Raw genomic sequence first — 12,834 nt, forward strand, 5'->3', positions numbered from 1 at the left:
TTTTTCCTGATTTCTTATAGTGTTTTCTTAAAGCCAGAAAGTTGCCTTTGAAATGACTTTAGTTTTGTGTCATGTCTGTGATCTGATTTTTTTCTACAAAATTAAACAACTGAATGAACATCCTCCGAGGGCCTTGATTCCATCTTTTGCCAGGGGTTGTACTACTACTAGTACTACACTACTAATAATAATATATAAGTAATAATAATAATAATGGTGGTGAATGTAGTGCACGGATCCACAACAGGGCGCAAATGAACGGTCAATAGATGAGCCAAAATATAACATTTAATGTTGTGAAGGTGCACAACGAATACACAGACATCTCAGAATTGATTACAGTCATCCACAAAGGTGACGTGTGGGCAGGCTCGAGATAGAAGACATCTGTCCTGAGAAGAGCCAACCCACGATTTCCGCCGCCACCAGACGAACCTGGTGAATACTGGAGCCGCCAAGTCCCCGAATTCCCAGGTGATCACCGTCCCCGACTGTCGATCTGGTACTGCTGGCGAAGAACAAAGACAGTCAAGTGTGGGTGTGTGTACACCCAGTAACAATAACGGTGGGAATGCCACCTCCACCTCTCACTCAATATGCTGATGAATTTACAGTGATCCCTCAGAGGAAAAGAGTGCCGTCCTGCACTCACTCAGCCTCCACAGGAAGAGGGACCAGTACTCCTGCAAACACTCACAATATACAGCTTATAAGTAAACACAAATGGCTGAGGATATTACCTCCACTGAAGTACGATATCTCGGCGATGAGGTGGAGATGACGTCTGGGTTTTATGGAGTGGGATGATGAAGAATGAGTGACAGCTGTCAGGACATAATGAGTAACAGCTGTCACTCCCGGCTGTGTCCGTGGCGGCAGCGCCCTCTCGTGCCTGAAGCCCGCACTTCAGGCAGGGCGCCCTCTGGTGGTGGGCCAGCAGTACCTCCTCTTCTGGCGGCCCACACAACAGGACCCCCCCCCCTCAACGGGTGCCTCCTGGCGCCCGACCAGGTTCATCGGGGTGTCGGCGGTAGAAATCGGCCAGGAGGGCCGGATCCAGGATGAAGCTCCTCTTCACCCAGGAGCGTTCTTCGGGTCCATACCCCTCCCAGTCCACCAGATATTGGAACCCCCGGCACCTTCGACGGACGTCCAGGAGCCGGTGCACTGTCCAAGCCGGCTCCCCGTCAATGATCCGGGCAGGAGGCGGCGCCGGACCGGGAGCACAGAGGGGTGAGGTGTGGTACGGTTTGAGTTTGGAGACGTGGAACACCGGGTGGATCCGCAGTGAAGCTGGGAGCTGGAGCTTCACTGCGGCAGGGCTGAGGACCTTGAGGATGCGAAACGGGCCGATGAATCTGTCCATCAGTTTCGGTGACTGTACTTGTAGAGGGATGTCCTTCGTCGACAACCACACCTCCTGCCCGGGCTGGTATGCAGGGGCCGGGGACCGCCGGCGGTCTGCATGGGTCTTGGCCCTCGTCCGGGCCTTCAACAAGGTAGAACGGGCGGTGCGCCACACCCGACGGCACCTCCGAAGGTGGGCCCGGACCGAGGGCACACCGACCTCTCCCTCCACCACGGGAAATAATGGGGGCTGGTACCCCAAACACACCTCAAATGGGGAGAGGCCGGTGGCAGAAGACACCTGGCTGTTATGCGCATACTCGATCCAGGCCAGATGGTTACTCCAGGCCGTCGGGTGCGCAGATGTTACACAGCGGCGGGTCTGTTCCAGCTCCTGGTTGGCCCGCTCTGCCTGTCCGTTCGTCTGTGGATGGTACCCGGACGAGAGGCTCATGGTGGCCCCCAGTTCCCTGCAGAAACTCCTCCAGACGTGAGAGGAAAACTGGGGACCACGATCCGAGACTACGTCAGTGGGGATCCCATGCAGACGGACGACGTGGTGGACCAGGAGGTCCGCTGTCTCCTGGGCCGTAGGGAGCTTCGGGAGGGCCACGAAGTGGGCCGCCTTGGAGAATCGGTCCACTATCGTGAGGATGGTGGTGTTGCCCTGGGACGGTGGGAGACCCGTGACAAAATCCAGGCCGATGTGGGACCAGGGGCGATGAGGCACAGGAAGCGGTTGGAGCTGACCTTGAGACTTCCTGTGGTCAGCCTTGCCCCTGGCACAGGTGGTACAGGCCTGGATGTACTCCCGGATGTCGGCCTCCATAGACGCCCACCAGAAGCGCTGTCGGACAACTGCCACGGTCCTTCGCACCCCTGGATGACAGGAGAGCTTGGAACCGTGACAGAAGTCCAAGACTGCAGCCCTGGCCTCTGGTGGGATGTATAGCTTGTCTTTTGGTCCAGTTCCCGGGTCCGGGCTTCGTGCCAGGGCCTCCCGGACGATCTTCTCCACGTCCCAGGTGAGGGTGGCCACGATAGTGGACTCAGGCAGGATGGGCTCCGGTGGATCCGACAGTGCAGTTTTGACCTCCTCTTCGTGTACCCGGGACAAGGCATCCGACCTCTGGTTCTTGGTCCCGGGGCGATAGGTGATCCGGAAGTCAAAACGCCCAAAGAACAGTGACCAGCGGGCTTGCCTGGGGTTCAGCCGCTTGGCGGTCCTGATATACTCCAGGTTCCGATGGTCAGTGAAAACCGTGAACGGCACAGACACTCCCTCCAACAGGTGTCTCCACTCCTCAAGAGCCTCTTTCACCGCAAGGAGTTCTCGATTGCCGACGTCATAGTTCCGTTCAGCCGGGGTCATCCTGCGTGAAAAGTAGGCACACGGGTGAAGAACCTTATCAGCCTCTCCGCTCTAGGATAGCACGGCTCCTATCCCTGAGTCAGAGGCGTCCACTTCAACCACGAACTGGCGGCTAGGGTCGGGCTGCACCAAAACTGGCGCAGTAGAGAACCGTCGTTTCAACTCCTTGAACGCGGCTTCGCACCGATCCAACCAGGTGAAGGGGACTTTTGGAGAGGTCAGGCTGTCAGGGGGCTAACTACCTGACTGTAGCCCTTAATGAACCTCCTACAGAAATTAGCGAAGCCGAGGAACTGTTGCAGCTTCCTACGGCTTGTTGGTTGGGGCCAATCTCTCACCGCCGCAACCTTGGCCGGATCAGGGGCGACGGAGTTAGAGGAGATGATAAACCCCAGGAAGGACAAAGACGTGCGGTGAAACTCGCACTTCTCGCCCTTCACAAACAGTCGGTTCTCTAACAACCGCTGCAGGACCTGACGTACATGCTGGACATGGGTCTCAGGATCCGGAGAAAAGATGAGAATATCATCCAGATATACGAAGACGAATCGGTGCAGGAAGTCCCGCAAGACGTCGTTAACCAAGGCTTGGAACGTCGCGGGGGCGTTGGTGAGGCCGAACGGCATGACCAGGTACTCAAAGTGACCTAACGGGGTGTTAAATGCCGTCTTCCATTCGTCTCCCTTCCGGATCCGAACCAGGTGATACGCATTTCTAAGATCCAGCTTAGTAAAGATTTTGGCTCCATGCAGGGGGGTGAACACGGAATCCAACAATGGCAACGGGTATCGGTTGCGAACCGTAATCTCATTCAGCCCCCTGTAATCAATGCATGGACGGAGTCCGCCATCTTTCTTGCCCACAAAAAAGAAACCTGCCCCCATCGGGGAGGTGGAGTTCCGGATCAGCCCAGCAGCTAGGTCTCCATTGATTCGCGCTCAGGTCGTGAGAGGTTGTACAGCCTGCTGGACGGGAACTCAACGCCTGGAACCAAATCAATGGCACAATCGTACGGACGGTGCGGGGGAAGGGTGAGTGCCAGATCCTTGCTGAAGACGTCAGCAAGATCGTGGTACTCAACTGGCACTGCCGTCAGATTGGGAGGGACTTTGACCTCCTCCTTAGCATGTAAACCGGGAGGAACCGAGGATCCTAAACACACCCGATGGCAGGTTTCGCTCCACTGAACCACCACCCCAGACGGCCAATCAATCCGGGGATTGTGCTTCAACATCCATGGGAAGCCCAAAATCACGCAGGAGGTAGAAGGAGTTACAAAAAACTCAATCTCCTCCCGATGGTTTCCAGACACCACCAGAGTTACTGGTTGTGTCTTGTGTGTGATTAAAGGGAGGAGGGTGCCATCTAGTGCCCGCACCTGCAATGGCAAAGGAAGCGCCACCAGAGGGAGCCCTACCTCCCTTGCCCATCTGCTGTCTAGCAAATTCCCTTCTGACCCCGTGTCCACCAGTGCTGGGGCTTGAAGGGTTAAATCCCCGCTCAGGATTGTAACTGGGAGTCGTGTGGCAATCTGTGTGTGTCCCACGTGAATGTTTTGACCCCCCCTTAGCCCAGTCTCTGAGGGCGGTTGTTGTTGTGGCCGTTTGGGGCAGTTTTTCTGTATGTGCTCCTTTGAGCTGCAGAGAAAACACTCCCCGCGGACCAGCCTCCTCATTTTGGCCCTGTGCGTTTCCCTAACAACTTCAACAGGGGGAGCTGTTGCCCCACGGAGCGCTGCGGCTGTGGAGCGTGGGGAGGGCGGCCCCTTTTCGAACCCGGAAGGGAGAGGGGCGGCGCGTATCCGGCCACGTCCTTCGCCTCGCTCCCGACGGCGTTCCTCCAACCGATTGTCTAACCGTATAACGAGATCGATAAGCCCATCTAAATCCCGCAGTTCCTCCTTAGCTACCAGATGCTCCTTCAGGACCAACGACAGTCCGTTTATGAAGGCGGCGCGGAGCGCAACGTTATTCCAGCCGGACCTCGCAGCCGCGATGCGGAAGTCGACTGCATATTCGGCTGTGCACCGACACCCCTGTCGCATTGACAGCAGCATTGTTGAAGCGGCCTCTCCTCTGTTAGGGTGAAAACACTGTTCTGAACTACCCCACAAACCCAGTGTATGCTGATAACAACCGTGAGTTTTGTTCCCAGAGCGCCGTAGCCGAGGTGCGTGCCTTACCCCAAAGCAAAGCAATAACATAAGCCACCTTGCTGGCGTCAGACGCGTACATCACGGGTCGTTGTGCAAAGACGAGCGAACACTGCATCAGAAAGTCCGCGCACGTCTCCACACAACCCCCGTACGGCTCAGGGGGACTTATGTATGCTTCAGGGGATGGTGGGGGGTTTGTTGAACGACCAGTGGAATGTTAATACCCGGCACCGGGTCGGCAGGAGGAGGAGCCGCAGCAGCGCTCTGATCGCGCGCTTCCACCTGTGCGGTGAGAGCCTCCATCCTGCGATTAAGGATAATGTTTTGCTCGGACATCAAATCCAGCCGAGCGGTAAAGACGGTGAGGATTTGCTGCAACTCACTGAGCACGCCTCCTGCAGACGCCTGTGCACCCTGCTCTTCCATTGGCTGTCCAACAGATGGATGACGCCCCTCGGGATCCATGACGCTGGCCGAGATATCCTGTTGTGAAAGTGTAGTGACACGGACCCACAACAGGGGGCGCAAATGAACGGTCAATAGATGAGCCAAAATATAACAATTTAATGTTGTGAAGGTGCACAACGAACATACAGACAATCTCAGAATATGATTACAGTCAATCCACAAAGGTGACGTGTGGGCAGGCTCGAGGATAGAAGACGTCTGTCCTGAGAAGAGCCGGAACCACACGATTTCCACCGCCACCGAACCTGGTGAATACTGGAGCCGCCAAGTCCCGAATTCCCAGGTGATCACCGTCCCCGACTGTCGGATCTGGTACTGCTGGCGAAGAACAAAGACAGTCAAGTGTGGGTGTGTGTACACCCCGTAACAATAACGGTGGGAATGCCACCTCCACCTCTCACTCAATATGCTGATGAATTTACAGTGATCCCTCAGAGGAAAAGAGTGCCATCCTGCACTCACTCAGCCTCCACAGGAAGAGGGACCGGTACTCCTGCAAACACTCACAATATACAGCTTATAAGTAAACACAAATGGCTGAGGATATTACCTCCATTGAAGTACGATATCTCGGCGATGAGGTGGAGATGACATTTGGGTTTTATGGAGTGGGATGATGAAGAATGAGTGACAGCTGTCAGGACATAATGAGTAACAGCTGTCACTCCCGGCTGTGTCCGTGGCGGCAGCGCCCTCTCGTGCCTGAAGCCCGCACTTCAGGCAGGGCGCCCTCTGGTGGTGGGCCAGCAGTACCTCCTCTTCTGGCGGCCCACACAACAAATAATAATAATAATAACGTAATAATAATAATAATAATGCATTTTATTTGAAGGCACCTTTCTTGACACTCAAGGACCGTACAGTAAAACTAAAAATCCAGTAAAAAGAAACAGAGCAATAGGCATCAGGTGGATTAAACAGATGTGTTTTTAGTTGTGATTTGAACTGGGGACGTGAATCAGTGTTTCTGAGTTGGGATGGTAATGAATTCCTGTCAGACTTTCCAAACTGTGTCCCGTCAGAAAGAAAAATAACTAAAGGAGCACAGACTCATTTTCTATACCTGCTTACTCCAGTGAAAGGTATCATTTCAATCTTTCTGTGACTGTGGAAACTCAGTTTTCTAGATTCGAGATGCCTCTTGCCCCCATAAACACGAGCTGAAACGTTTTCTTGCACAAGTCGTGTTTAAGACAAATAGCACAAGTCAGAACAAACAAAATGTACAGATTAAAAAACCTCTAAAAAGATTTGTTTGAAAAATAATGTAAAAGGTTATTTTACTCAACCCCCATTCATTCATTCAATCATTCATTCATTCATTCATTCATTTTCTTCTACTTATGCGGGTACGGCTCGCAGTAGCAGCAGACCAAGCAGCTCATCCCACACTTCCCTATCCTCAACCAAGTCCTCTAACTCTTCCTGCGAAATCCTGAGGCATTCCCAAGACATCTGGGGATTATAATCCCTCCAGCATGTCCTGGGTCCTGCCTGGGGGCTCCTTCCAGCTGAAGGGCCTGCAAGACCTCCCCAGTGAGATGATCAGGAGACATCCTCACCACACGCTGAACCACCTCACCGGGTCCTTTCAATGTGAGGAACCAGCGGCTCTGCTCCGAGTCCCTCCTGGATAGCTGATCTTCTCGTGCTGTCCAGGACTGTAAGCACAAATACCTGATGGAGGAATCTTATTTCTACTGATTGTATCCATGATTTTGTTCTGTCAGTCATACAGAAACACACACAAATATTAATAAAAAAATAAAACCAAACAAAAGAAAATAGAACAAAAATAAATAAATAAACCCAATCACTAAAATTTCATAATTTGGCCCTGTGACCTGTGCTGGATATTCCCAGATTCCGTAGTGTGAAGTAGATCAGAGACTACGACTCCAACTGGATGGGACACCAGTCTGATACAGGTTACTTCCCGAGGCGAGGCGCGCTCCCAGTTACAGCTGCACTGGGACAGAGCAGGAGCAGGGTCTTATCCAAGGACTCAAACCAGGAATCAAACCTACGTCCACATACAGGAAGTCCAAGTCCTCATCCCACTGAGCTACCTGCTCTATATTTGGATATAAAGACATTAAAATGGATTTGTCGGCATTATTTGCTCCAGTGTGTAGATTTAGTGGCGTTTATGAGCATAAATGGAATATTTCATTCATAACCGACTGTTCATTAGTGAAGAAATCACCTGCAACAAACTAATGTGTTTGGGTGAGTTTCAAATGGGCCCTTCATATCTACGTGAGGGCGGGCCTCCACACAGAGGCCGCCATGCTGATACAGTAGCCCAAAAGGGACAAAATGCATTTCTCACATTTTCTTTGAGCAGGCGAATGAGTTTGAGGATCCTTATATTTGTGAAATGGAGGATCATGTGGATGGGGGGGGGGGGGGGGGGGTGGCGTGAATCCCATCGGCAAATTACTGAAAACATGAAAAGGAACAAAGTCAGCAGGCGGTCTGCTCCGTGTCAATCTGCTCCATGTCAATCTGCTCTGTGTCATTCTGCTCTGTGTCAGTCTGCTCCATGTCAATCTGCTCCATGTCAGTCTGCTCTTTTTCATTCTGCTCCATGTAAGTCTGCTCCATGTCAATCTGCTCTGTGTCAGTGTGCTCTTTTTCATTCTGCTCCGTGTCAGTCTGCTCCATGTCAATCTGCTCTGTGTCATTCTGCTCTGTGTCAGTCTGCTCCATGTCAATCTGCTCCGTGTCAGTCTGCTCTTTTTCATTCTGCTCCATGTAAGTCTGCTCCATGTCAATCTGCTCCATGTCAGTCTGCTCTGTGTCAGTGTGCTCTTTTTCATTCTGCTCCATGTCAATCTGCTCCGTGTCAGTCTGCTCCGTGTCAGTCTGCTCCATGTCAATCTGCTCTGTGTCAGTCTGCTCTGTGTCATTCTGCTCCGTGTCAGTCTGCTCCATGTCAGTCTGCTCTGTGTCAGTCTGCTCTTTTTCATTCTGCTCCATGTCAGTCTGCTCCATGTCAGTCTGCTCTGTGTCAGTCTGCTCTTTTTCATTCTGCTCCATGTCAGTCTGCTCCATGTCAATCTGCTCTGTGTCAGTCTGCCCCTTTTTCATTCTGCTCCATGTCAGTCTGCTCCATGTCAATCTGCTCCGTGTCAGTCTGCTCTGTGTCATTCTGCTCCGTGTCAGTCTGCTCTGTGTCATTCTGCTCCGTGTCAATCTACTCCGTGTCAATCTGCTCCGTGTCAATCTGCTCTTTTTCATTCTGCTCCATGTCAATCTGCTCTGTGTCATTCTGCTCCGTGTCAGTCTGCTCTTTTTCATTCTGCTCCATGTACGTCTGCTCCATGTCAGTCTGCTCCATGTCAGTCTGCTCCATGTCAGTCTGCTCTGTGTCATTCTGCTCTGTGTCAGTCTGCTCCATGTCAATCTGCTCCGTGTCAGTCTGCTCTTTTTCATTCTGCTCCATGTAAGTCTGCTCCATGTCAATCTGCTCCATGTCAGTCTGCTCTGTGTCAGTGTGCTCTTTTTCATTCTGCTCCGTGTCAGTCTGCTCCATGTCAATCTGCTCCGTGTCAGTCTGCTCCGTGTCAGTCTGCTCCATGTCAATCTGCTCTGTGTCAGTCTGCTCCATGTCAATCTGCTCTGTCAGTCTGCTCTTTTTCATTCTGCTCCATGTCAATCTGCTCCATGCCAGTCTGCTCTGTGTCATTCTGCTCCGTGTCAGTCTGCTCCGTGTCAGTCTGCTCCATGTCAGTCTGCTCCATGTCAGTCTGCTCTGTGTCATTCTGCTCCGTGTCAGTCTGCTCCATGTCAGTCTGCTCTGTGTCAGTCTGCTCCATGTCAGTCTGCTCCATGTCAGTCTGCTCTGTGTCAGTCTGCTCTTTTTCATTCTGCTCCATGTCAGTCTGCTCCATGTCAATCTGCTCTGTGTCAGTCTGCCCCTTTTTCATTCTGCTCCATGTCAGTCTGCTCCATGTCAATCTGCTCCGTGTCAGTCTGCTCTGTGTCATTCTGCTCCATGTCAGTCTGCTCTGTGTCATTCTGCTCCGTGTCAATCTGCTCCATGTCAATCTGCTCCGTGTCAGTCTGCTCTGTGTCATTCTGCTCCGTGTCAGTCTGCTCTGTGTCATTCTGCTCCGTGTCAGTCTGCTCCATGTCAATCTGCTCCGTGTCAGTCTGCTCTGTGTCATTCTGCTCCATGTCAGTCTGCTCTGTGTCATTCTGCTCCGTGTCAGTCTGCTCCATGTCAGTCTGCTCTGTGTCAGTCTGCTCTTTTTCATTCTGCTCCATGTCAGTCTGCTCCATGTCAATCTGCTCCGTGTCAGTCTGCTCTGTGTCATTCTGCTCCATGTCAGTCTGCTCCGTGTCAATCTGCTCTGTGTCAGTGTGCTCTTTTTCATTCTGCTCCGTGTCAGTCTGCTCCATGTCAATCTGCTCTGTGTCATTCTGCTCTGTGTCAGTCTGCTCCATGTCAATCTGCTCCGTGTCAGTCTGCTGTTTTTCATTCTGCTCCATGTAAGTCTGCTCCATGTCAATCTGCTCCATGTCAGTCTGCTCTGTGTCAGTGTGCTCTTTTTCATTCTGCTCCGTGTCAGTCTGCTCCATGTCAATCTGCTCCGTGTCAGTCTGCTCCGTGTCAGTCTGCTCCATGTCAATCTGCTCTGTGTCAGTCTGCTCCATGTCAATCTGCTCTCAGTCTGCTCTTTTTCATTCTGCTCCATGTCAATCTGCTCCGTGCCAGTCTGCTCTGTGTCATTCTGCTCCGTGTCAGTCTGCTCCGTGTCAGTCTGCTCCATGTCAGTCTGCTCTGTGTCATTCTGCTCCGTGTCAGTCTGCTCTGTGTCAGTCTGCTCTTTTTCATTCTGCTCCATGTCAGTCTGCTCTGTGTCAGTCTGCTCTTTTTCATTCTGCTCCATGTCAGTCTGCTCCATGTCAATCTGCTCTGTGTCAGTCTGCCCCTTTTTCATTCTGCTCCATGTCAGTCTGCTCCATGTCAATCTGCTCCGTGTCAGTCTGCTCTGTGTCATTCTGCTCTGTGTCATTCTGCTCCGTGTCAATCTGCTCCGTGTCAATCTGCTCTTTTTCATTCTGCTCCATGTCAATCTGCTCCATGTCAATCTGCTCTGTGTCATTCTGCTCTGTGTCAGTCTGCTCCATGTCAATCTGCTTCGTGTCAGTCTGCTCTTTTTCATTCTGCTCCATGTCAGTCTGCTCCATGTCAGTCTGCTCCGTGTCAGTCTGCTCTGTGTCATTCTGCTCCGTGTCAGTCTGCTCTGTGTCATTCTGCTCCGTGTCAGTCTGCTCTGTGTCATTCTGCTCCGTGTCAATCTGCTCCGTGTCAATCTGCTCTTTTTCATTCTGCTCCATGTCAATCTGCTCCATGTCAATCTGCTCTGTGTCATTCTGCTCTGTGTCAGTCTGCTCTTTTTCATTCTGCTCCATGTCAATCTGCTCCATGTCAATCTGCTCTGTGTCATTCTGCTCTGTGTCATTCTGCTCTGTGTCAGTCTGCTCCATGTCAATCTGCTCCGTGTCAGTCTGCTCTGTGTCATTCTGCTCTGTGTCATTCTGCTCCGTGTCAATCTGCTCCGTGTCAATCTGCTCTTTTTCATTCTGCTCCATGTCAATCTGCTCCATGTCAATCTGCTCTGTGTCATTCTGCTCTGTGTCAGTCTGCTCCATGTCAATCTGCTTCGTGTCAGTCTGCTCTTTTTCATTCTGCTCCATGTCAGTCTGCTCCATGTCAGTCTGCTCTGTGTCATTCTGCTCCGTGTCAGTCTGCTCCGTGTCAGTCTGCTCTGTGTCAGTCTGCTCTGTGTCAGCCTGATCCCGTCAGATCTCAGAAGCTAAGCAGAGCAGGATCTGCAAACTCACCACTAGATGACACCAAATCCTACAAACTGTAGCTTTAATGGAATCTTTTGGCTGTTTTTTTTTTTTTATTGTTGTCCGGGTTCCAGCTCACACACTATTTTTTTAAGAGATGCGCAAACTGCGTTTGTTGTTTTGCAGTCAGACTGTGATCCTGCAGTTCAAAGCCTCCTGTCATGAATATCTGTTAGTAACTCAACTCCTGTGTGACGTCACCGTCGGTAACCGAAGCCCGGCTGGAGGCTGCAGCCGCGGATCCGGATCCGCCTCCCACCGGATTCCGCTCGGATGATCTGGACACACCGTGGCGCAGACACGCTCCGGTCCAGAGGGCGTCTTCAGTACGTGACGGCAGCGAGGAGCCGTTTTTTCTTTATGGCGTCTGGAACTTTTGCTGCTGCTGGAGGATGAAAGTTTGGATTTAGTGAAGCGCAGAAATGGAGAAGCAAAGAACGAGGAAGGAAAAGGTAGGACGGCTGGAAAAGCAGCCTTAAGATGATTTACTTAGTCACCGTGACTCAAAGACTAAAAGCAAAAAATACACCGGTTTGCACAAGTCTGTCCAAACGAGTGACATTTTGGGGTGTCAAACTGGTGGTCCGGGGACCAGCTAAGGCGTGTGGTGGTTTTGTCTTTTTTTCTGTACAGCAACATCTGTTTTGTTGTTTGTTCTAAACGATAAAAGAGCACACATGCTGCTCCACACATCTGACGTCTGAAAATCTCATCTCAGCAGCGGCGTGATGACGTCACTGCAGCAGCCTGCCCCCCCCACCCTTCTGAGTATTCAAAACAGCTGTTAAAATACTTTTCTAACAGGCATAACTAACTACAAAGTCATTTTCTCAAGAACACACAGTAGTCTTGCATAGAGCATATTTCTTGAACCCACCTGTTGGACGAGGACTCGGCGCTGGACCTCACCAGAATCCTGGTTAGTTTCTTTTCTTCCAGTTAGTAATATGCTTAAATTCAGCAGGTCGTCTCATCTGACCTGATCTGGGGGCTCAAAGTGTTTTCAGGGCTGTGCGAGTGTAGAGAGCCAGACACTGCAGGAGCTGGCTGGCCAAAAGTCACCAGCCATGACCCCGACACACGCGGGCAAAGCGTGGCAGACGGATGCGGGAGAGACAGAGAGAAGAGAGCGTACATGCTTGACGAGTGCCCCCTCTCAAAAGCAGCAAGGATGGTTGAGGTTAAGGCAGTGCAGCCCAGCACGGACGGCCTTGAGTATAACTATGTGTCTGCGTTCGTGAGAAAAAGTGTTACATTACTATCTATGGCCACCAGATGGCACTGCCTACTTGCGAGACAGGATGCTCCTGTTTATTGAATGAGGTCCAGTGATTCACATTCCGGAGCAGAAGATAGCAGTAACGCACCGTGAAGGTGATGGTCTCGTGGTTAAACATTGGATTTGCGATCATAGGTTTCAAACCCCAGCCAAACCAGACCGTCACTAAAACCCCACCGTTCAGCTGTCCTTGTGCAGTTATGATTTTGAAATTGTGCACAAACTAACTAAAAACCTGTCACCATGGACGACAAAACAAGCTAAATATTAAATGAATCCTTTTTCCACATTTCTATACAGTGCACATTTAGTTTGGCTTATCTGTGTGTGCCTGTGCGTTTCCCC

The 12,834-nt window shown here is 51.5% G+C and overlaps 1 protein-coding gene across 1 annotated transcript in view; it reads left to right on the plus strand.

The window, feature by feature from the left end:
* Window positions 1–11,511: 11,511 nt before the first annotated feature.
* Window positions 11,512–12,834, plus strand: part of ttc28 (tetratricopeptide repeat domain 28) — a 284,301-nt gene continuing 282,978 nt past the window's right edge. Inside the window, exon 1 of the mRNA XM_034192530.1 lies at window positions 11,512–11,662. Within this exon, the coding sequence (XP_034048421.1) occupies window positions 11,633–11,662 (30 nt within the window). The 5' untranslated portion in view covers window positions 11,512–11,632. The remainder of the gene's footprint in view (window positions 11,663–12,834) is intronic.

Source organism: Thalassophryne amazonica, chromosome 17 (genome assembly GCF_902500255.1).
Source record: "Thalassophryne amazonica chromosome 17, fThaAma1.1, whole genome shotgun sequence".
NCBI classification, from domain to species: Eukaryota; Metazoa; Chordata; class Actinopteri; order Batrachoidiformes; family Batrachoididae; genus Thalassophryne; species Thalassophryne amazonica.